Consider the following 23,511-nt stretch of genomic DNA (forward strand, 5'->3'; position numbering starts at 1 on the left):
TACCTACTACCATACCCTGTTCAAAGGCAATTCAATATTTTGTCTTGTCCATTCACCTTCTGAATGACACACATACACAATCCATTTCTTAATTGTCTCCAAGGCTCTCCTCCCCTTTTATCTAAACTGATTTGAGGTGAATTTAACAGATGACATCAATAAGGGATCATAACTGATCACCTGGATTCACCTGGTCAGTCTAGGTCATGGAAAGAGCAGGTGTTCCTAATGTTTTGTCTACTCAGTGTATAATCCTATGCTTATAGTGGTGTATAGGTGGAGTTATGGGCCAATTTACATATAGTCTTCTAAGTACACATGTGGAACTGTTCATCGTATTATGTATAGAAAGATCCAGATATATAGATATATAGATGGATGGATATCCCAATGTCACACATTGGGCTCATTATTTATAAACAACCCATAAGCAGTGCAGCATCAGTTGTTGTGTGTAATTAATATGAACAGATCACCATGTTCTCAGCCTTCTGGGTAACCACACACACACACACACACACAACCGGTAGTGACATCATATAGCCTCAATGGAGAAACCAAGATCAGAGAGGAGAATGGAGTTTAATAATGCCTCAGTAGAATATCACACTGATTGTTCTATAGGATAATGTATCTCAGTCTGTAGTCATAGCAGCAGTCGTGAGGAGTGAGGGGAATAAAGGCCTTTTTTCTGTCTGTTGCTTGGTGGAGTATTGCCTTTATGAGATGATATCCTAGTCTACTTTATTGCTGTCTGCATTATTCAAGAAACTGGCCCTGCCTAGGCCCACCACCCTGTTCCAAATTGTGTCGCAGATTAGTTTTAAATAAACCGTTTTTAGTGAATATCCCTAGTGCTCCTAGTCCACGGCCAGATGTGATGCAGCCTGGATTTGAACCAGGGACTGTAGTGACGCTTCTAGCGCTGAGATGCAGTGCCTTAGACCGCTGCGCCACTCGGGAGACCCCAATGTTCCCTGCTCAAGTAGTGCACTATAGGGAATAGGCACTCATTTGGGACACTCCCCATAGTCGAGCCAGTGTACTCCTATTTGTCGAGGTTAGATACAGTAAACCCCTAGTACTGCTCTCGGCTTTTCCTTCACCTCGTGTTTAAATTAAGCCTAACATACAGTGCATTCGGAAAGTATTCAGACCCCTTGACGTTTTCCACATATTTGTTATGTTACAGCCTTATTCTAAAATTGATTACATCGTTTTTTTCCATTACATTATAAAAAAACAAAAAACAGAAGTATTACATTTACATAAGTATTCAGACCCTTTACTCAGTACTTTGTTGAAGCAGCTTTGGTAGAGATTACTTCCTCGAGTCCTATACTCTGCACCTAGGTGTGTGTGTGTCAATCTACTGTAACAGTAGACTATCTCTTCATGTTTAAGATCTCTGCATAGCCTGTGTCTTCCTATGTCTCTAGTCCAACCCTGCCTTTGGCTCCTCTGCTTTCATCATACTGTATATCAATGGCCAAAACCACCAGGATTACTCTATAAGAAATCAGACATGTACTTGGGCCTATTAGGACTTTGGCCAATGCTAGATTCAATACAAAAATGTTTTTAGACTGTTATTTTTATTTAATATTACCTTTTATTTAACTAGGCAAGTCAGTTAAGAACAAATTCTTATTTTCAATGACAGCCTAGGAACAGTGGGGTTAACTGCCTTGTTCAGTGTTCTATAGTTCTACAGTTCCACCACCAACCGTGGTTATTTATTGTCTTTGTGTTCTACAGTTCCACCACCAACCGTGGTTATTTATTGTCTTTGTGTTCTATAGTTCTACAGTTCCACCACCAACCGTGGTTATTTATTGTCTTTGTGTTCTATAGTTCTATAGTTCCACCACCAACCGTGGTTATTTATTGTCTTTGTGTTCTATAGTTCTACAGTTCCACCACCAACCGTGGTTATTTATTGTCTTTGTGTTCTATAGTTCCACAGTTCCACCACCAACCGTGGTTATTTATTGTCTTTGTGTTCTATAGTTCCACCACCAACCGTGGTTATTTATTGTCTTTGTGTTCTATAGTTCTACAGTTCCACCACCAACCGTGGTTATTTATTGTCTTTGTGTTCTATAGTTCTACAGTTCCACCACCAACCGTGGTTATTTATTGTCTTTGTGTTCTACAGTTCCACCACCAACCGTGGTTATTTATTGTCTTTGTGTTCTATAGTTCTACAGTTCCGCCACCAACCGTGGTTATTTATTGTCTTTGTGTTCTATAGTTCCACCACCAACCGTGGTTATTAATTGTCTTTGTGTTCTACAGTTCCACCACCAACCGTGGTTATTTATTGTCTTTGTGTTCTATAGTTCTACAGTTCCACCACCAACCGTGGTTATTTATTGTCTTTGTGTTCTATAGTTCTACAGTTCCACCACCAACCGTGGTTATTTATTGTCTTTGTGTTCTATAGTTCCACAGTTCCACCACCAACCGTGGTTATTTATTGTCTTTGTGTTCTATAGTTCCACCACCAACCGTGGTTATTTATTGTCTTTGTGTTCTACAGTTCCACCACCAACCGTGGTTATTTATTGTCTTTGTGTTCTATAGTTCTACAGTTCCACCACCAACCGTGGTTATTTATTGTCTTTGTGTTCTATAGTTCTACAGTTCCACCACCAACCGTGGTTATTTATTGTCTTTGTGTTCTACAGTTCCACCACCAACCGTGGTTATTTATTGTCTTTGTGTTCTATAGTTCTACAGTTCTACCACCAACCGTGGTTATTTATTGTCTTTGTGTTCTATAGTTCTACAGTTCCACCACCAACCGTGGTTATTTATTATCTTTGTGTTCCGAGTTCCAAGGAACACCGCCTGGTCCATCCTCTCCCATATCTTCTTTCATTATTCACAGACTCATTGGAGTGTTGCTAAGAATAGCTTGTTATTACGTTTCTTGGCATCGAGATACACACCACATTATGGTGCACACATATGGTGGAAGAATGCTCTCCTCCTACAGCCTCCTACAGTATGTTCAGTTGAACTAGGAGGATGCTCTCCTCCTACAGCCTCCTACAGTATGTTCAGTTGAACTAGGAGGATGCTCTCCTCCTACAGCCTCCTACAGTATGTTCAGTTGAACTAGGAGGATGCTCTCCTCCTACAGCCTCCTACAGTATGTTCAGTTGAACTAGGAGGATGCTCTCCTCCTACAGCCTCCTACAGTATGTTCAGTTGAACTAGGAGGATGCTCTCCTCCTACAGCCTCCTACAGTATGTTCAGTTGAACTAGGAGGATGCTCTCCTCCTACAGCCTCCTACAGTATGTTCAGTTGAACTAGGAGGATGCTCTCCTCCTACAGCCTCCTACAGTATGTTCAGTTGAACTAGGAGGATGCTCTCCTCCTACAGCCTCCTACAGTATGTTCAGTTGAACTGGGAGGATGCTCTCCTCCTACAGCCTCCTACAGTATGTTCAGTTGAACTAGGAGGATGCTCTCCTCCTACAGCCTCCTACAGTATGTTCAGTTGAACTAGGAGGATGCTCTCCTCCTACAGCCTCCTACAGTATGTTCAGTTGAACTAGGAGGATGCTCTCCTCCTACAGCCTCCTACAGTATGTTCAGTTGAACTAGGAGGATGCTCTCCTCCTACAGCCTCCTACAGTATGTTCAGTTGAACTAGGAGGATGCTCTCCTCCTACATGCTCAGTTTTATTTTTGTATATTTTTTTTATTTGACCTTTTTATTTAACTTGGCAAGTCAGTTAAGAACAAATTCTTATTTACAATGACGGCTTACCCCGGCCAAACCCGGACGATGCTGGGCCAATTCTATGCCGCAGTATGGGACTCCCAATCACGGCCGGATGTGATACAGCCTGAATTCGAACCAGAGACTGTAGTTGAACTAGAAGGATGATTTGGCCTGTTTTCTTCTTCTTCTTCCTATAACTATTCCGTTGACCTGTAGAGTTAAAAGATTTATTTAATCTGGAACCAGATTAAATGTAGTCCTAGATCTGGACTAAATAGAGATTCTCTATTAAACAGTATTTTTAGTCCAGTAATCAGACCCTAAATGTATGCTAATCTGCCTTTTTGAAGAGATGTTCTGAGTGTCTGTGTGGCGCCAATCCTCCCTGGCCTTGTCGCCTGTCTGCCTAGCTCTCCCACACTTCAACATTCTCTCTATGTTGTCCTGTTATAGGAATGCCTCTCTCTCTCCCTCTCTCTCTCTCTCTCTCTCTCTCTCTCTCTCCCTCTCTCTCTCTCTCTCTCCCCTCTCTCTCCCCTCTCTCTCCCCTCTCTCTCCCCTCTCTCTCCCTCCCTCCCTCCCTCCCTCTCTCTCTTCTCACCCTGCCTGCCTACTACCATTAATAGAACAGGTATCAGCTGTGTCTCTGATTCTATTGGGAGACGTTGAAAGGGCATGTGGTGTGTTGTCCAGGAGAGGCTCTGACAGGACAGGAGGCCTTATCCCATTGGCTAGTGTAGGAATTCCACCAGTCAGTGAGTCTAGTCGGATATCCTCCAGTCGCCTGACCGGTTAGCCAAATTACAACTGGGTATGGAATCTCCTAGCGGACACGGCTGGAGGTGGAGTCTGATGATGTCATGTTAGGTTTAATGATAGAGATGGCTGGAGGTGGAGTCTGATGATGTCATGTTAGGTTTAATGATCGAGATGGCTGGAGGTGGAGTCTGATGTCATGTTAGGTTTAATGATAGAGATGGCTGGAGGTGGAGTCTGATGATGTCATGTTAGGTTTAATGATAGAAATGGCTGGAGGTGGAGTCTGATGATGTCATGTTAGGTTTAATGATAGAGATGGCTGGAGGTGGAGTCTGATGATGTCATGTTAGGTTTAATGATAGAAATGGCTGGAGGTGGAGTCTGATGATGTCATGTTAGGTTTAATGATAGAGATGGCTGGAGGTGGAGTCTGATGTCATGTTAGGTTTAATGATAGAGATGGCTGGAGGTGGAGTCTGATGATGTCATGTTAGGTTTAATGATAGAGATGGCTGGAGGTGGAGTCTGATGTCATGTTAGGTTTAATGATAGAGATGGCTGGAGGTGGAGTCTGATGATGTCATGTTAGGTTTAATGATAGAGATGGCTGGAGGTGGAGTCTGATGTCATGTTAGGTTTAATGATAGAGATGGCTGGAGGTGGAGTCTGATGAGGTCATCTTTCTAATGTATTATCTCAAGTGACTTCAAGCTTCCCCCAGATGTCACACTATCCATAGTGACGGTTAGCCTAGTGTTGAGGGAAGTAGCCTAGACATCAACAACAACAAAAAACAGAAATAAACTCAATTTTGTCTGCACATTACATGGTGATTTATCTTTTTAAACTCATTTTGGATTGAGGATCCAGAACATAGCTGGGTGGACTGCTCCAAAGAATGGCCTGGGACGTGGATTTATCTAAAACATAAGACCACTTTTGACGTCTGAAAACATCTGACAAACTTTTTTTGTTTTTAGGGTGAACTGTCCCTTTTTAAGGGTTCTGTTTTTCACTACTCTGCGTTCCATCTTTTGGGCAGCAACAGCTCTGCATTTAACTGCTCCGTTATGCCACAAGCTGGGGTTGGCTGTCTGTTTTACTGGTTTTACACTCATTCATTCAAGCAATACATTTAGGCGTTTAATCTAGAATAGATGAGACATGGTCTGAAGTAGCCTGAGAAAAGGAATTACTGTACAGTCTATATCATCAACTCCACCAAAGACTGTGTTTTTTTAAAAGCAGGAAATCATAGTTATTCTAAAGCATTAGGGCTAAAAGCAGGCCTAGGCCTAAATTAGTTTGTCACATTTTTTTTGCCTCAGTCGTCCCCGTTCCATGCCCCCTGTGAATTTCGTTGTTTTTAATTCAGAGACATTCATCGCCTAAAACGTTCATCTCTGCCTGCTTACAAGAACCATTAGGCTACCATCCAAAAAACACAAATATGGCATCATCATTAGACGACATGGAGTTCAGCGGGTAATTATGTTTATTTATACTGATGGCCTTGGAACTGGATAGTTCAACTGGGGGAACTTGTCACCTGTATGTGTACCTCCAGTAAGAAATGTCTGTCAGACAGGACAGGAATGCTTTATTTCAAGATGAGCTACATTCTGGGATTTGAACAACAACAACAACAACATGGGGACCCTGCCACTTGTTTTCTTAAGCAGCAGAGGGATGAGCCTCTGGGAACAGCTTCCCGGATACCAGACTGTAGCTTTCACCTCTATGGGCTAGGTGGGACGCTAGCGTGCCACCCGTGGTGCACTCCATCAACAGCAGGTGCATTTCAAGAGCGGCAAATTTGAATCCAAATAAATGTCAAAATTCAAATTTTTCAAAAATACAACTATTTTACACCATTTGAAAGATAAACATCTCCTTAATCTAACCACGTTTTACGATTTCAAAAAGGTTTTACGGCGAAAGCATAAATTTAGAGTATGTTAGGACAGTACATTTACAAGAGTTGTGTGTAATGTTTTGTCAAGTCAAAGACAGGGTCACCAAAACCATAAAACCAGCTAAAATGATGCACTAACCTTTTACAATCTCCATCAGATGACACTCCTAGGACATTATGTTAGACAATGCATGCATTTTTAGTTCTATCAAGTTCATATTTATATCCAAAACCAGCGTTTTACTATGGCATTGATGTTGAGGAAATCGTTTCCCTCCAATAACCGGCAGTCAAGTCAGCGTCACAAATTAAATAATTAAAATTAGAAAACATTGGTAAAATATTATATTGTCATTTAAAGAATTATAGATTTACATCTCTTGAACGCAATCAACTTGCCAGATTTAAAAATAACCTTACTGGGAAATCACACTTTGCAATAATCTGAGCACTGCGCCCAGAAAAATACGCGTTGCGATACAGACTAGACGTCATGTTGGGGAGATCTAAAATCGAAAATACTATGTAAATAATCCATTACCTTTGATTCTCTTCATCAGATGTCACTTCCAGGTATCACAGGTCCATAACGAATGTAGTTTTGTTCAAAAAAGCTCATCATTTATGTCCAAAAATCTCCGTCTTGTTAGCACATGATCTAAGCCAGCCGGACTTCTCGTCATGAACGAGGGGAAAAAATATATTTCCGTTCGTTCAAACATGTCAAACGTTGTATAGCATAAATCATTAGGGCCTTTTTTAACCAGAACATGAATAATATTCAAGGTGGACGAATGCATACTCTTTTATAACGTATTGGAACGAGGGTACCCAACATGAACTCGCGCGCCAGGTGTCTAATGGGACATCATCGTTCCATGGCTCTTGTTCGGTCAGATCTCCCTCCAGAAGACTCAAAACACTTTGTAAAGGCTGGTGACATCTAGTGGAAGCAATAGGAAGTGCCAAAATATTCCTCAGCCCCTGTGTTTTTCAATGGGATAGGTTTAAAGTCAATACAACACATCAGGTATCCACTTCCTGTCAGAAAATGTCTCAGGGTTTTGCCTGCCAAATGAGTTCTGTTATAATCACAGACACCATTCAAACAGTTTTAGAAACTTTAGAGTGTTTTCTATCCATATATAATAACTATTTGCATATTCTAGTTACTGGGTAGGATTAGTAACCAGATTAAATCGGGTACATTTTTTTTATCCAGACGTGCAAATGCTGCCCCCTAGCCCTAACAGGTTAAAGGGACTGATATTACATTTAGTCCTTTATTATACCAACTTAGCCGAGCGTAATGATCCCGTGTATAATTGTTTCACCCTAAATATTCCTTTGCCCTCTTTAATTATGCAAAAAAAATATACCATAACTTTAAACACCATGCTGTTTTTATGTATGTATGTATGTATGTATGTATGTATGTATGTATGTATGTATGTATGTATGTATGTATGTATGTATGTATGTATGTATGTATGTATGTATGTATGTATGTATGTATGTGTGTGTGTGTGTGTGTATATGTGTGTATATGTATATGTGTGTATATATATATATGTGTGTATGTGTATATGTGTGTATGTATGTGTGTGTATGTATATGTGTGTATATGTATATGTGTGTATATATATGTGTGTGTATATGTGTGTGTGTGTATGTGTATGTGTATATGTGTGTATGTATATGTGTGTGTATGTATATGTGTGTATGTATGTATATGTGTGTATATGTATATGTGTGTATATGTATATGTGTGTGTATATATATGTGTGTATGTATATGTGTGTATGTATATGTGTGTATATGTATATGTGTGTATGTATATGTGTGTGTATATATATGTGTGTGTATATGTGTGTGTGTGTATGTGTATATGTATATGTGTGTATATGTGTGTATATGTATATGTGTGTATGTATATGTGTGTGTATGTATATGTGTGTGTATGTATATATGTGTGTGTATGTATATATGTGTGTGTATGTATGTGTGTGTATGTATATGTGTGTATGTGTATATGTGTGTATGTGTATATGTGTGTGTATGTATATGTATGTATATGTATGTATATGTATGTATATGTATATGTGTATATGTATATGTGTGTGTATGTATATGTGTGTATATGTATATGTGTGTATATGTATATGTGTGTGTATGTATATGTGTGTATGTATATGTGTGTGTATGTATATGTGTGTATGTATATGTGTGGCTATATTCAGTATCAAATCTAATTGTATTGGTCGCGGCGTACACATATTTTGCAGATGTTATCGCAGGTGTAGCGAAAAGCTTATGTTCCTACCTCCAACGTTGCAGTAATACGTACAAATACAAAATAATACACACAAATCAAACAAATTCTAGTCACAGTACACACAGGAGAACACATTACACGAACATAACATTATGATGCTGTATTTCCAAAGTAGAATACATTTTCTCCCAGTGTATAAATACCTTGAGCATGACATGAGTTATTCTGGAAGTGTGACGGTCTAGTCTGGAAAGTAGAATCCATGATTATCATACGCTGCTCTCTGTATGGAGCAGGAACCTAGGAATAGGAATCCAGGAAGTTCCCTGATGGACTAATGGGTATCTAAATAAACTAAACTCAAGCAGGATGACCTTTCAGTCAGTCACGGGTCATAGCCCATGATGACAATGCATTACAATCCAGTCCAGACAAACCAAATGCCCCTGCATAGACCTGCACTAGAACAGATCAACAGAACTCTCTATGTACAGAGCCTTTAAAAAGTATTCACACCCCTTGACTTGTTTTCTACATTTTTGTTGTGTTACAAAGTGGGGATATAATGGATTTAATTGTAATTTTCTGTCAACAATCTACACAATATACTCTGTCAGTGGAAGAAAGATGTTACATATTTTTGGAATTGAATTTAAATCTTGATTAGATATGTATTCAACGCCCTGAGTCAATACATGTTAGAATCACCTTTGGCAATGATTACAACACTTGAGTCTTTCTGGGTAAGTCTCTAAGGTCATGTCCTACAGTTGACACTTGAAAAGACGGGTCTAGAGCCACAAACGTTGCTTTGTGGTCTGATTTTTGTGTTCAGATCTTCAGCTTACTACTTCATGAGGTGGTCAGGGATGCATTGTGTGTGGATTTTCTCCTCATTCTGGACCAATCAGGCAAACCGAAAGTGCATGCAGTGGGAAACGCCATCAGGACTCCTCCCACAAAGTCTCCAGAAAACGTGTGTTTTGGGACCCGAGAGGTACTTTTTCATTATCACGTTGGAGGAAATACATTCTTAGCGTGTGAAGAATATGTTTGCTGGCCTCATAAATGCTGATATTGAGAAGAAGAAAGCAAAGGCACGAAACAGGCAACAAGCTTCTCTTCCTGGGGGTTTATTATGGATCCCCATTAGTTCCTGCCAAGGCAGCAGCTTCTCTTCCTGGGGTTTATTATGGATCCCCCATTTAGTTCCTGCCAAGGCAGCAGCTTCTCTTCCTGGGGTTTATTATGGGTCCCCCATTAGTTCCTGCCAAGGCAGCAGCTTCTCTTCCTGGGGTTTATTATGGGTCCCCCATTTAGTTCCTGCCAAGGCAGCAGCTACTCTTCCTGGGGTTTATTATGGATCCCTATTTAGTTCCTGCCAAGGCAGCAGCTTCTAACCTCCTGGGGTTTATTATGGGTCCCCCATTAGTTCCTGCCAAGGCAGCAGCTTCTAACCTCCTGGGGTTTATTATGGGTCCCCCATTAGTTCCTGCCAAGGCAGCAGCTACTCTTCCTGGGGTTTATTATGGATCCCTATTTAGTTCCTGCCAAGGCAGCAGCTTCTAACCTCCTGGGGTTTATTATGGGTCCCCCATTAGTTCCTGCCAAGGCAGCAGCTTCTAACCTCCTGGGGTTTATTATGGGTCCCCCATTAGTTCCTGCCAAGGCAGCAGCTTCTAACCTCCTGGGGTTTATTATGGGTCCCCCATTAGTTCCTGCCAAGGCAGCAGCTTCTCTTCCTGGGGTTTATTATGGGTCCCCCATTAGTTCCTGCCAAGGCAGCAGCTTCTCTTCCTGGGGTTTATTATGGATCCCCCATTTAGTTCCTGCCAAGGCAGCAGCTTCTAACCTCCTGGGGTTTATTATGGATCCCTATTTAGTTCCTGCCAAGGCAGCAGCTACTCTTCCTGGGGTTTATTATGGATCCCCATTTAGTTCCTGCCAAGGCAGCAGCTTCTAACCTCCTGGGGTTTATTATGGATCCCTATTTAGTTCCTGCCAAGGCAGCAGCTACTCTTCCTGGGGTTTATTATGGATCCCCATTAGTTCCTGTCAAGGCAGCAGCTACTCTTCCTGGGGTTTATTATGGATCCCCATTAGTTCCTGTCAAGGCAGCATCTACTTTCCTTGGGGTTTATTATAGATCCCCATTAGTTCCTGCCAAGGCAGCAGCTACTCTTCCTGGGGTTTATTATGGATCCCCATTAGTTCCTGCCAAGGCAGCAGCTACTCTTCCTGAGGTCCAGCAAAATTAAGGCAGTTATACAATTTTAAAAACATTACAATACATTCATTACAGAATTCACTACAGAATTCACAACATCTATGTGTGTGCCCTCAGGCCACTACTCCAGTAACACATATCTACAACACAAAATCCATGTGTGTGTGTGTGTGTGTGTGTGTGTGTGTATAGTGTGTATGTTATCGTGTGTGTGTGTGTATGCATGTGTCTGTGCCTATGTTTGTCTCTTCACGGTCCCCGCTATTCCATCTGGTGTATTTGTATCTGTTTTTTATATCCGACTCTCTGCTTGCATCAGTTTCTAGATGTGGAATAGAGTCATGGCTCTATGTAGTACTGTGTGCCTCCCACAGTCTGTTCTGGACTTGGGGACTGTGAAGAGACCTCTGGTGGCATGTCTTGTGGGGTATTCATGGGTGTCTGAGCTGTGTGCTAGTTGTTTTTTAACAGACAGCTCGGGGGGGGGGGAGTCCACGTTTTCGACTCCCGGGGAACAGTAGTTTAACTGCCTTGCACAGGGGCAGAACGACAGATTTTTTTAAAGCTTACTACCCTGTGCGCACTACTACCCTGTGCACGTTGCTGTGCTTATAATGTGAAGAAATAATCGTTTATCAACATTTGAAGCTAAATGTTCTGATCTGCTGCATCAGCCTCGTTGCTTTTAAACCTTTTTTTTTTTTTTTAAGCTAGTAGCTTTGCGTAAAAAAAAAAAAAGTTTGTTGGGATGCAAGTGGTTGTATTACTTTGGGATCTATCACATCCCACAACTGTTCCAGACTATGTTTGGAATATTTATTTATCGCACAGAAGGATAAGTTGAACAATAGAACAGGTCAACTTTTTGTACTATGGAGGATAGTAGATAAACACAGGCTAGTGCTTTTGCGGTTTGTTAGGCTCATCTCATCTTGTTGGTTGAAAAGTAAATGTGGACAGTTCTTCTAACATCTTAAATATGCTCCTCAGAATTCGATAAGAAAGACGTGGAGTTGAATAAATAACTCTAAATTAAGCATATAGAGTATTGAGATATACTATATATATCTATACTATTTATATCTATATCTATACTATTTATATCTATACATATAGAGCATTCGGAAAGTATTCAGACCCCTTCAATTTTTCCACATTTTGTTACGTTAGACATATTCTGAAACTGATTAAATTGTTTGTTTTTTTTCTTCTCATCAATCTACACACACTACCCCATAATGCAAAAACAAGTTTGTAGAAATATTTGCAAATGTATAAACAATTTAAAACAGAAATACATTATTTAAGTAAGTATTCAGACCCTTTGAGACTTGAAATTGAGCTCAGGTGTATCCTGTTTCCATTGATCATCCTTGAGATGTTTGTAAAATTTGATTTGGAGTCCACCTGTGGTAAATTCAGTTGATTGGACTTGATTTGGAAAGGCACACACCTGTCTATATAAGGTCCCACAGTTGACAGTGCATGTCAGAGCAGAAACCAAGCCATGAGGTCAAAGGAATTGTCCGTAGAGCTCCGAGACAGGATTCTGTCGAGGCACAGATCTTGGGAACTGTACCAAAAAATGTCTGCAGCTTTGAATGTCCCCAAGAACACAGTGGCCTCCATCATTCTTAAATGTAAGAAGTTTGGAACCACCAAGACTCTTCCTAGAACTGGCCGCCCGGCCAAACTGAGCAATCGTGGGAGAAGGGCCTTGGTCAGGGAGGTGGTTACTCTGTCAGAGCTCCAGTGTTCCTCTGTGGAGATGGGAGAACCTTCCAGAAGGACAACCATCTCTGCATTACAACCATCTCTGCAGCACTCCACCAATCAGGCCTTTATGATAGTGGCCAGACGGAAGCCACTACTCAGTAAAAGGCACATGACGGCTCACTTGGAGTTTGCTAAAAGGCACAAGATTCTCTGGTCTGTTGAAACCAAGATTGAACTCTTTGGCCTGCATGCCAAGTGTCACGTCTGGAGAATCCTGGCACCAATCCTACAGTGAAGCATGGTGGTGGCAGCATCATGCTGTGGGGATGTTTTTCAGCAGCAGGGACTGGGAGTCTAGTCAGGATCAAGGGAAAGATGAACGGAGTAAAGTACAGAGAAATCCTTGATGAAAATTTGCACCAGAGCGCTCAGGACCTCAAACTGGGGCAAAAATTCACCATCCATTAGGACAACGACCCTAAGCATACAGCCAAGGCGACACAGGAGTGGCTTTTTGCACAAGTCTCAATGTCGTTCAGTGGCCCAGCCAGAGCCCGGAATTAAACCCAATCTAATATCTCTGGAGAGACCTGAAAATAGCTGTACAGCGACGCTCCCCATCCAACCTGACAGAGCTTGAGAGAATCTGCAGAGAAGAATGGGAGAAACTCCCCAAATACAGGTGTGCCAAGTTTGTAGTGTCATACCCAAGAAGGCTTGAGGCTGTAATCACTACCAAAGGTGCTTCGACAAAGTACTTATGTAAATATCATTTTTATTTATTTTTTCTTCCATAAATTAGCAAAATTCTTACCGAAAACAGTTTTTGCTTTGTCATTATGGGGTATTGTGTGTAGATTGATGGGGAAAAAAACGATTTAATCAATTTTAGAATAAGGCTGTAATGTAACTAAAATGTGTAAAAAGTCAAGGGTTTTGAATACTTTCCAAATGCACTGTAACTTCAATTCAGAGTGGCTAGAATGTGTTGTTAGAACATTCTGGAGTGGACATGAGTCATTTTAGTCATTCTAAAGCCTGTCTGTCCCTTCTATTCTAAAGCCACAGTTAGTCTGCCGGCCTCATTCCACGCTGGACAAAGGTGTTACCATGGCGCCTGCCACCCCTCCATGTTGTGACCTGGTTCAGCATGGGAACTGCCTGCCACCCCTCCATGTTGTGACCTGGTTCAGCCTGTCACCCCTCCATGTTGTGACCTGGTTCAGACTGGGAACTGCCTGTCACCCCTCCATGTTGTGACCTGGTTCAGCCTGTCACCCCTCCATGTTGTGACCTGGTTCAGACTGGGAACTGCCCGTCACCCCTCCATGTTGTGACCTGGTTCAGACTGGGAACTGCCTGTCACCCCTCCATGTTGTGACCTGGTTCAGCCTGGGAACTGCCCGTCACCCCTCCATGTTGTGACCTGGTTCAGACTGGGAACTGCCCGTCACCCCTCCATATTGTGACCTGGTTCAGACTGGGAACTGCCCGTCACCCCTCCATGTTGTGACCTGGTTCAGCCTGTCACCCCTCCATGTTGTGACCTGGTTCAGCCCGTCACCCCTCCATGTTGTGACCTGGTTCAGACTGGGAGCTGCCCGTCACCCCTCCATGTTGTGACCTGGTTCAGCCCGTCACCCCTCCATGTTGTGACCTGGTTCAGCCTGTCACCCCTCCATGTTGTGACCTGGTTCAGCCCGTCACCCCTCCATGTTGTGACCTGGTTCAGACTGGGAACTGCCTGCCACCCCTCCATGTTGTGACCTGTTTCAGCCTGGGAACTGCCTGCCACCCCTCCATGTTGTGACCTGGTTCAGGCAGTTTGTCTTTCAGACTAGTCCACTCCTCACCTCTCCCACTCGCCTTTCATTCCACCTCCCAGGCATCTACACACACCCACACCACTCCTAGCCACCCACCTCTATTTAAATCTTAATCTCTGAGCTTTGTGCCAGTGGACTGTATCAGCCATCAGAACTGGCCTCTCTGTCTCTCTGTCTTTCTGTCTCTGTCTCTCTCTGTCTTTCTGTCTCTCTCTGTCTTTCTGTCTTTCTGTCTCTCTCTGTCTGTCTCTCTCTGTCTGTCTTTGTCTGTCTCTCTCTGTCTGTCTTTCTCTTTCTGTCTGTCTCTCGGTCTCCCTCTGTCGGTCTCGGTCTTTGTCGGTCTCGGTCTTTCTCGGTCTCTCTCTCTCTCTCTCTCTCTGCCTCGGTCTCTCTCTCTCTCTCTGCCTCGGTCTCTCTCTCTCTCTCTGCCTCGGTCTCTCTCTCTCTCTCTGCCTCGGTCTCTCTCTCTCTCTCTCTCTGCCTCGGTCTCTCTCTCTCTGCCTCGGTCTCTCTCTCTCTCTCTGCCTCGGTCTCTCTCTCTCTCTCTCTCTCTCTCTCGGCCTCGGTCTCTCTCTCTCTCTCTCTCGGTCTCTCTCTCTCTCTCTCTGCCTCGGTCTCTCTCTCTCGGCCTCGGACTCTCTCTCTCTCTCGGCCTCGGTCTCTCTCTGACTCGGTCTCTCTCTCTCGGCCTCGGTCTCTCTCTCTCTATCTGCCTCGACTTCGGTCTCTCTCTGTCTGCCTTGGTCTCTCGCCTTCACAAAGGCCCAGTCAGTCAGTGTGGATGGTACTGCCAGAGCCCAGGTCTGTGTGCCTGTAGACCCCTCTGATCTGGCCTCCTTTTGATGGAATGTCTCTTTTTTTATGTGAGAAGGCTATCAGGAAGCCAAAGACCATTCCATTCCACGGCTCAGAGCTCACAGCCAGCTCAGGTTCAGGCTCTGGCTGTGGCTCTGTGTGCGTACCGAATGGTACCCTATTTTCATATCCCCTACATAGTGCACTACTTTTGACCGAAGCCCTTTGGACCCTGATCAAAACTAGTGCACTACATAGAGAATAGGGTGGCATTTGGGACGTACATCAGACTCTGAATCAGTTTTTTTTGGGGGGGGTGGGTGATCGTCGATGCCTGTCTGACGGACTCTGTGTCTTTTCTGCCGGTTTAGACGACTCGGTCTCAGGTCTCTCCTTGTACCTGGGTGACAGGTGAAGGGTCTGGTGATCAAGAGTGGAATGCAGCAATGTGATGACGGACATTTTATCCTCTGAATAGCCCCCTTCACTTCTCCGAGTGCTGAAAGGAACTCTTTATCAATTTGCTAGACTACCAGAGAGGAGACAGTTCTGACTTTCATCCCAAATGGCACCCTATGTAGTGCACTACTTTTAAACGGAGTCATATGGGTCCTATTCAAAAGTAAGATACTATATAGGGAATAGGGTGCCATTTGGGAAGCGGATCTGAAGTTCTTTAATACTGCCAGGCCACTCTGCCAGGCCAGTCCATCAGGCCACTCCCTGGTCCATCAGGCCACTCTGCCAGGCCACTCTGCCAGGCCACTCTGCCAGGCCAGTCCATCAGGCCACTCTGCCAGGCCACTCCGTCAGGCCACTCTGCCAGGCCACTCCGTCAGGCCACTCTGCCAGGCCACTCCGTCAGGCCACTCTGCCAGGCCAGTCCGTCAGGCCACTCCCTGGTCCATCAGGCCACTCCCTGGTCCGCCAGGCCACTCTGCCAGGCCAGTCCATCAGGCCACTCTGCCAGGCCAGTCCATCAGGCCACTCTGCCAGGCCAGTCCATCAGGCCACTCTGCCAGGCCAGTCCATCAGGCCACTCTGCCAGGCCAGTCCATCAGGCCACTCTGCCAGGCCAGTCCATCAGGCCACTCTGCCAGGCCAGTCCATCAGGCCACTCTGCCAGGCCAGCCCATCAGGCCACTCTGCCAGGCCAGTCCATCAGGCCACTCTGCCAGGCCAGTCCATCAGGCCACTCTGCCAGGCCAGTCCATCAGGCCACTCTGCCAGGCCAGCCCATCAGGCCACTCCGCCAGGCCAGTCCATCAGGCCACTCCCTGGTCCGCCAGGCCACTCTGCCAGACTACTCCATCAAGCCACTCCCTGGTCCATCAGGCCACTCCCTGGTCCATCGGGCCACTCCATCAGGCCACTCCCTGGTCCGCCAGGCCACTCTGCCAGACTACTCCATCAGGCCACTCTGCCAGACTACTCCATCAGGCCACTCCCTGGTCCATCAGGCCACTCCATCAGGCCACCCCCTGGTCCATCAGGCCACTCCATCAGGCCACTCCTGGGTCCATCAGGCCACTCCATCAGGCCACTCCCTGGTCCATCAGGCCACTCCATCAGGCCACTCCCTGGTCCGCCAGGCCACTCTGCCAGACTTCTCCATCAGGCCACTCCCTGGTCCGCCAGGCCACTCTGCCAGACTTCTCCATCAGGCCACTCCCTGGTCCATCAGGCTTATTGTTCAGGCTGAATACTAGAGGGAGTTTCTGAAGGAGGAGAAAGGATTTGTACCTTTGTGGACACCGTAGCCTACCTGTTATCAACAATGACGGATGATATGATTCAGGGATTCTGATTCTGGAATCCTGTGTGGCTTCAACTTCAAAAGCACTCAATAACAGAGGGCCGAAGGTTTCACTGCAGTTTTCAGTGATTGTGTTCACAAAACAGACTACTGCTTTTTGTTGTTTTCTATGATAATACGTCTTATGCGTTAGGCCTCATATCTGTCACTTTCTACCCAAAAAAACAACATGTTTTTAGTTGGTATTTTCTTAGATGTTGCACTGTTGTTCACTTGAACATTTTCAAATGGAATCTTTGGCATTCTGTTGATTTAATTTACAGCTTGGCTACATGCAGTAAATGACAGGCCAAAGCAGAGCTTAGGAAACAACATGGTGTTCTGGTGGGTTTAGGGGCCCTTTAGTTGTTGTTTAAGCTAAATGACATTCTCTTCTCTTCTGGGGAATAATCAACACGTAAGAGCATGTGACTTAGGTCCCACTCGCTCACCTCTCTCCTTTCTCCTCTTCTCTTGTTTCTCCCACTTCTGCCTTGCCCTTTCCCAATGCTCCCTTGTGTTCCTCTCATCTCTCTCTCCTTTCTTCTCCTTCTCACCTCTCTCTCCTTCCAAATCTCTCCCACCTCTCTCTCTCGCCTTCCAAATCTCTCCCACCTCTCTCTCTCGCCTTCCAAATCTCTCCCACCTCTCTCTCTCTCGCCTTCCAAATCTCTCCCACCTCTCTCTCTCTCGCCTTCCAAATCTCTCCCACCTCTCTCTCTCTCTCTCTCTCTCCTTCCAAATCTCTCCCACCTCTCTCTCTCTCTCTCTCCTTCCAAATCTCTCCCACCTCTCTCTCTCTCCTTCCAAATCTCTCCCACCTCTCTCTCTCTCACCTTCCAAATCTCTCCCACCTCTTTCTCTCTCGCCTTCCAAATCTCTCCCACCTCTCTCTATCGCCTTCCAAATCTCTCCCACCTCTCTCTCTCTCGCCTTCCAAATCTCTCCCACCTCTCTCTCTCTCTCTCTCGCCTTCCAAATCTCTCCCACCTCTCTCTCTCTCACCTTCCAACTCTCTCCCACCTCTCTCTCAAACTCTATCCAAATCTCTCCCACCTCTCTCTCGCTCGCCTTCCAAATCTCTCACGTCTTCATCCCTCTCCCACCTCTCTGGTTCAGTTGTTTCCCTGAGCTCCCAGTAGAGAGGGGCTGAGCATGCCCTCCAGGGAAATCAGCTGTGTTGTATAGATATGTGGAGCTGCCCCCCCCCACTCTAGACCCCCCCCCCATTTAGACAGCTTCTCCTCCTCTCTGTTGCTCCATCCCTTTCTCTTTCTCCCCCCCCTCATGAAAGACTCACCAGCCAGGCCCATACAATGGAAAAGTCATGCATTCATCTCAGCACTTCCAAGAAAAGCTTCAGTTGGGCTGGTATTGTAAGGTGACCCCTGTTTCACCATGTTTCACTAGTCAATGGGAGGGAGGCAGGGGCCTGGGTCTTTCTGCCTTTAGAGGGGACGACTGGGCAGTTCTGGCTGTAATGACTTGGGGAATTCACAGAGCGAGACACAGAGGCAAAGAAAGGGGAACGACGGAGAGTCAGCGTGGGAGAGGGAGAGAGAGCGTGGGAGAGGGAGAGACAGCGTGGGAGAGGGAGAGACAGCGTGGGAGAGGGAGAGAGAGGGAGAGAGAGGGAGAGAGAGGGAGAGACAGCGTGGGAGAGAGAGAGAGAGAGAGAGAGAGGGAGAGACAGCGTGGGAGAGGGAGAGAGAGGGAGAGACAGCGTGGGAGAGGGAGAGGGAGGGAGAGAGGGGGAGAGACAGTGTGGGAGAGGGAGGGAGAGGGAGCGAGAGAGAGGGAGAGAGAGGGAGAGACAGCGTGGGAGAGAGAGGGAGCGAGAGGGAGAGACAGCATGGGAGAGGGAGAGAGAGGAGAGAGAGGGAGAGACAGCGTGGGAGAGGGAGAGAGAGGGAGAGACAGCGTGGGAGAGGGAGAGAGAAAGAGAGGGAGGGAGGGAGAGAGAGGGAGAGACAGCGTGGGAGAGGGAGAGAGAGGGAGAGAGAGGGAGAGACAGCGTGGGAGAGGGAGAGAGAGGGAGAGGGAGGGAGGGAGAGAGAGGGAGAGACAGCGTGGGAGAGGGAGAGAGAGGGAGAGAGAGGGAGAGACAGCGTGGGAGAGAGAGAGAGAGGGAGAGAGAGGGAGAGACAGCGTGGGAGAGGGAGAGAGAGGGAGAGACAGCGTGGGAGAGGGAGAGAGAAAGAGAGGGAGGGAGGGAGAGAGAGGGAGAGACAGCGTGGGAGAGGGAGAGAGAGGGAGAGACAGCGTGGGAGAGAGAGGGAGAGAGAGGGAGAGACAGCGTGGGAGAGGGAGAGAGAGGGAGGGAGAGGGAGAGAGAGCGTGGGAGAGGGAGGGAGAGGGAGAGACAGCGTGGGAGAGGGAGAGAGAGGGAGGGAGAGGGAGAGACAGCGTGGGAGAGGGAGAGAGAGAGAGGGAGGGAGAGAGAGGGAGAGACAGCGTGGGAGAGGGAGAGAGAGGGAGAGGGAGGGAGGAGAGAGGGAGAGACAGCGTGGGAGAGGGAGAGAGAGGGAGAGAGAGGGAGAGACAGCGTGGGAGAGAGAGAGAGAGGGAGAGAGAGGGAGAGACAGCGTGAGAGAGGGAGGGAGAGGGAGAGAGAGCGTGGGAGAGGGAGGGAGAGGGAGAGACAGCGTGGGAGAGGGAGAGAGAGGGAGGGAGAGGGAGAGACAGCGTGGGAGAGGGAGAGAGAGAGAGGGAGGGAGGGAGAGAGAGGGAGAGACAGCGTGGGAGAGGGAAAGAGAGGGAGAGGGAGAGACAGCGTGGGAGAGGGAGAGAGAGGGAGAGAGAGGGCGAGACAGCGTGGGAGAGGGAGAGAGAGAGGGAGGGACAGCGTGGGAGAGGGAGAGAGAGGGAGAGACAGCGTGGGAGAGGGAGAGACAGCGTGGGAGAGGGAGAGAGAGGGAGAGAGAGGGCGAGACAGCGTGGGAGAGGGAGAGAGAGGGAGAGCGAGAGAGAGACAGCGTGGGAGAGGGAGAGAGAGGGAGAGACAGCGTGGGAGAGGGAGAGAGAGGGAGAGAGAGCGTGGGAGAGGGAGAGAGAGAGAGAGAGAAGGAAAGACAGACAAGACAGCGAATGAGAGACAGAGAGAGAGAGGGGGAGACAGAAGCCCTGTTTATATCTTCCGTTAACATGCACCCTTTGTCTTGATCTTGACCCTATCTTGTCTGTTTACATTTATAATCACAATCTGATCACAATCAGATCACAATGTGTCTTAATCGTCTAATTATCAGATATATTTTTTTAAGATCACAACAAAGGCTGCATGTTAGAATCAGGTATAGACAGAGCTAGAGAGAGATGTGTTTTTGTGTCCTTCTCCTTCCACCCCTCTCCTCCTTGAGTTGAAAGTTGTTTCTTTCAGTTTGAATGTTAATCTGATTATGTTGCTATAGCTACACACCTGGGATTATGTTGCTATAGCTACACACCTGGGATTATGTTGCTATAGCTACACACATGGGATTATGTTGCTATAGCTACATAACGATAGGAAGCATGCACGTTGTTGCCTGGAATGTTATTGACGTTGATTTGTGTAGACTACAGATAATGAACCTAACTCTTAAGGTGTTAGAGAGAGAATGAACACCGAGGTGTTTAAAGTTGAGGTTAAATATTGAACAGTCTAGCAGTTTTAAAACTCCTCCTGGTATTTAAAGCATGTCCTAATGGATCCCTGTTTCTTCTCTTTCTACAGGTCTCAAATGCTCGGTTAACAATGGGCTCTACGAACCACTGAAGAGCCTCTGATAAAAGAACAGGGGAAACGGGGAGGAAAGGAGAGAGAGAAAAGGAGAGAGAAAACAAAGCAAAAGGAGAGGGGACTCTCAGAGAGAGAGAGAGAGAGGAGAGAGAAGGAGAGAGAAGGAGCCCCTATTGAAAAGAAAAGCGAAGGTTGGGTCCGGTAGGATCAGCTTTGTGTCTGTCGGTGTGTTGTTGGGTTGCATGCTGTCCTCTCCAGGGGACATCCTCCTTTGTGTGAGAGATAGTTAACAAAAGACAAAGAATGCCCAATAAACAGAGAGGAGAGTGTCGAGCAGCGGAGGAGGCTAGAGCGGGGATGCCTGGTCTTGGGAGCTTAGCTGTGTGTTGCAAGGCTAGTGTTTTGCTGCTACTGGCTCTTATGATAACTCTGGCTCAAGGGGCCTGGCCACTGGATCAATCCCAGGGACAAGTGGAGGTGCTGGGGGACATGATGGTGGACGGACCCGGGGAGCTAGAGGCCTCCATGCACTCCTCCATACTGTCAGACTTCCAGGTGGTGGAGGCAGCTGTGGAGGCCTTGGAGCCCGTGGCGGATGCAGTTCAGCAGTCTGCAGTAGGAGCAGGGGGAGTGTCAGGATTCCCAGACTCGTCTGCTGTGGTGGGCCGGGTGTTCCAGATGAAAGTTCCGGTGAAGACGGACAATACCAGGAACATGGTGAAGGTGAGAGCCCTAATCAATCATTACTGAGGCCCCTGAGGGTGTGTGTGTGTGTGTGTGTGTGCTTCAGGGTTTCCGGACAATGTGACTGGGAAGATTTTAATTTAACGTCCATTTGAGAAATGTACCGGACCCATATGGATTGGGTGCATAACCCATGAGGGTGTCCACCACGTTGCTCAGAATGACAGAAATCACATTTACATTATGGTGGTGCATCTTCATAGAACACGTAGTAATGAACCAGCCAATAAAACATCATATTCAAACATTTACCAAAATGCAATTAGCTGGAAAACACCATTCTAAACAGAGAACCTGGGGGAACACCATACTAAACAGAGAACCTGGGGAGAACACCATACTAAACAGAGAACCTGGGGAGACACCATACTAAACAGAGAACCTGGGGAGAACCTGGGGGAACACCATACTAAACAGAGAACCTGGGGGAACACCATACTAAACAGAGTACCTGGGGAGAACCTGGGGAAACACCATACTAAACAGAGAACCTGGGGAGAACACCATACTAAACAGAGAACCTGGGGGAACACCATACTAAACAGAGAACCTGGGGAGAACACCATACTAAACAGAGAACCTGGGGGAACACCATACTAAACAGAGAACCTGGGGGAACACCATACTAAACAGAGAACCTGGGGGAAACACCATACTAAACAGAGAACCTGGGGGAACACCATACTAAACAGAGAACCTGGCGAAACACCATACTAAACAGAGAACCTGGGGAGACACCATACTAAACAGAGAACCTGGGGAGACACCATACTAAACAGAGAACCTGGGGAGAACACCATACTAAACAGAGAACCTGGGAGAACACCATACTAAACAGAGAACCTGGGGAGAACCTGGGGAAACACCATACTAAACAGAGAACCTGGGGAGAACACCATACTAAACAGAGAACCTGGGGGAACACCATACTAAACAGAGAACCTGGGGGAACACCATACTAAACAGAGAACCTGGGGGAACACCATACTAAACAGAGAACCTGGGGGAGACACCATACTAAACAGAGAACCTGGGGAGAACACCATACTAAACAGAGAACCTGGGGGAACACCATACTAAACAGAGAACCTGGGGGAACACCATACTAAACAGAGAACCTGGGGGAACACCATACTAAACAGAGAACCTGGGGGAGACACCATACTAAACAGAGAACCTGGGGGAACACCATACTAAACAGAGAACCTGGGGGAGACACCATACTAAAAAGAGAACCTGGGAAACACCATACTAAACAGAGAACCTGGGGGAACACCATACTAAACAGAGAACCTGGGGGAACACCATACTAAACAGAGAACCTGGGAGAACACCATACTAAACAGAGAACCTGGGGGAACACCATACTAAACAGAGAACCTGGGGGAACACCATACTAAACAGAGAACCTGGGGAGAACCTGGGGAGAACACCATACTAAACAGAGAACCTGGGGGAACACCATACTAAACAGAGAACCTGGGGAGAACACCATACTAAACAGAGAACCTGGGGAGAACACCATACTAAACAGAGAACCTGGGGGAACACCATACTAAACAGAGAACCTGGGGGAACACCATACTAAACAGAGAACCTGGGAGAACACCATACTAAACAGAGAACCTGGGGGAACACCATACTAAACAGAGAACCTGGGGAGAACCTGGGGAGAACACCATACTAAACAGAGAACCTGGGGGAACACCATACTAAACAGAGAACCTGGGGAGAACCTGGGGAGAACACCATACTAAACAGAGAACCTGGGGAAACACCATACTAAACAGAGAACCTGGGGAGACACCATACTAAACAGAGAACCTGGGGGAAACACCATACTAAACAGAGAACCTGGGGGAACACCATACTAAACAGAGAACCTGGGGGGAACACCATACTAAACAGAGAACCTGGGGGGAACACCATACTAAACAGAGAACCTGGGGAGAACACCATACTAAACAGAGAACCTGGGGGAACACCATACTAAACAGAGA

General features: G+C 46.1%; 1 protein-coding gene across 5 annotated transcripts in view; it reads left to right on the plus strand.

Moving 5' to 3' along the window:
• The window catches only part of LOC106565061 (dystroglycan 1), a 106,039-nt gene that overhangs the window by 37,241 nt on the left and 45,287 nt on the right, over positions 1 to 23,511 (plus strand). For all 5 annotated transcript variants that reach the window (XR_006758112.1, XM_014131685.2, XM_014131687.2 and 2 more), the window contains exon 2: positions 20,762 to 21,490. Coding sequence is in view for 4 of the 5 variants with exons in the window: in XM_014131685.2 (XP_013987160.1) it covers positions 21,071 to 21,490 (420 nt within the window). In the remaining variant the exon portion in view is untranslated. The remainder of the gene's footprint in view (positions 1 to 20,761; positions 21,491 to 23,511) is intronic.

This window comes from Salmo salar, chromosome ssa12 (genome assembly GCF_905237065.1).
Source record: "Salmo salar chromosome ssa12, Ssal_v3.1, whole genome shotgun sequence".
Classification (NCBI taxonomy): domain Eukaryota; kingdom Metazoa; phylum Chordata; class Actinopteri; order Salmoniformes; family Salmonidae; genus Salmo; species Salmo salar.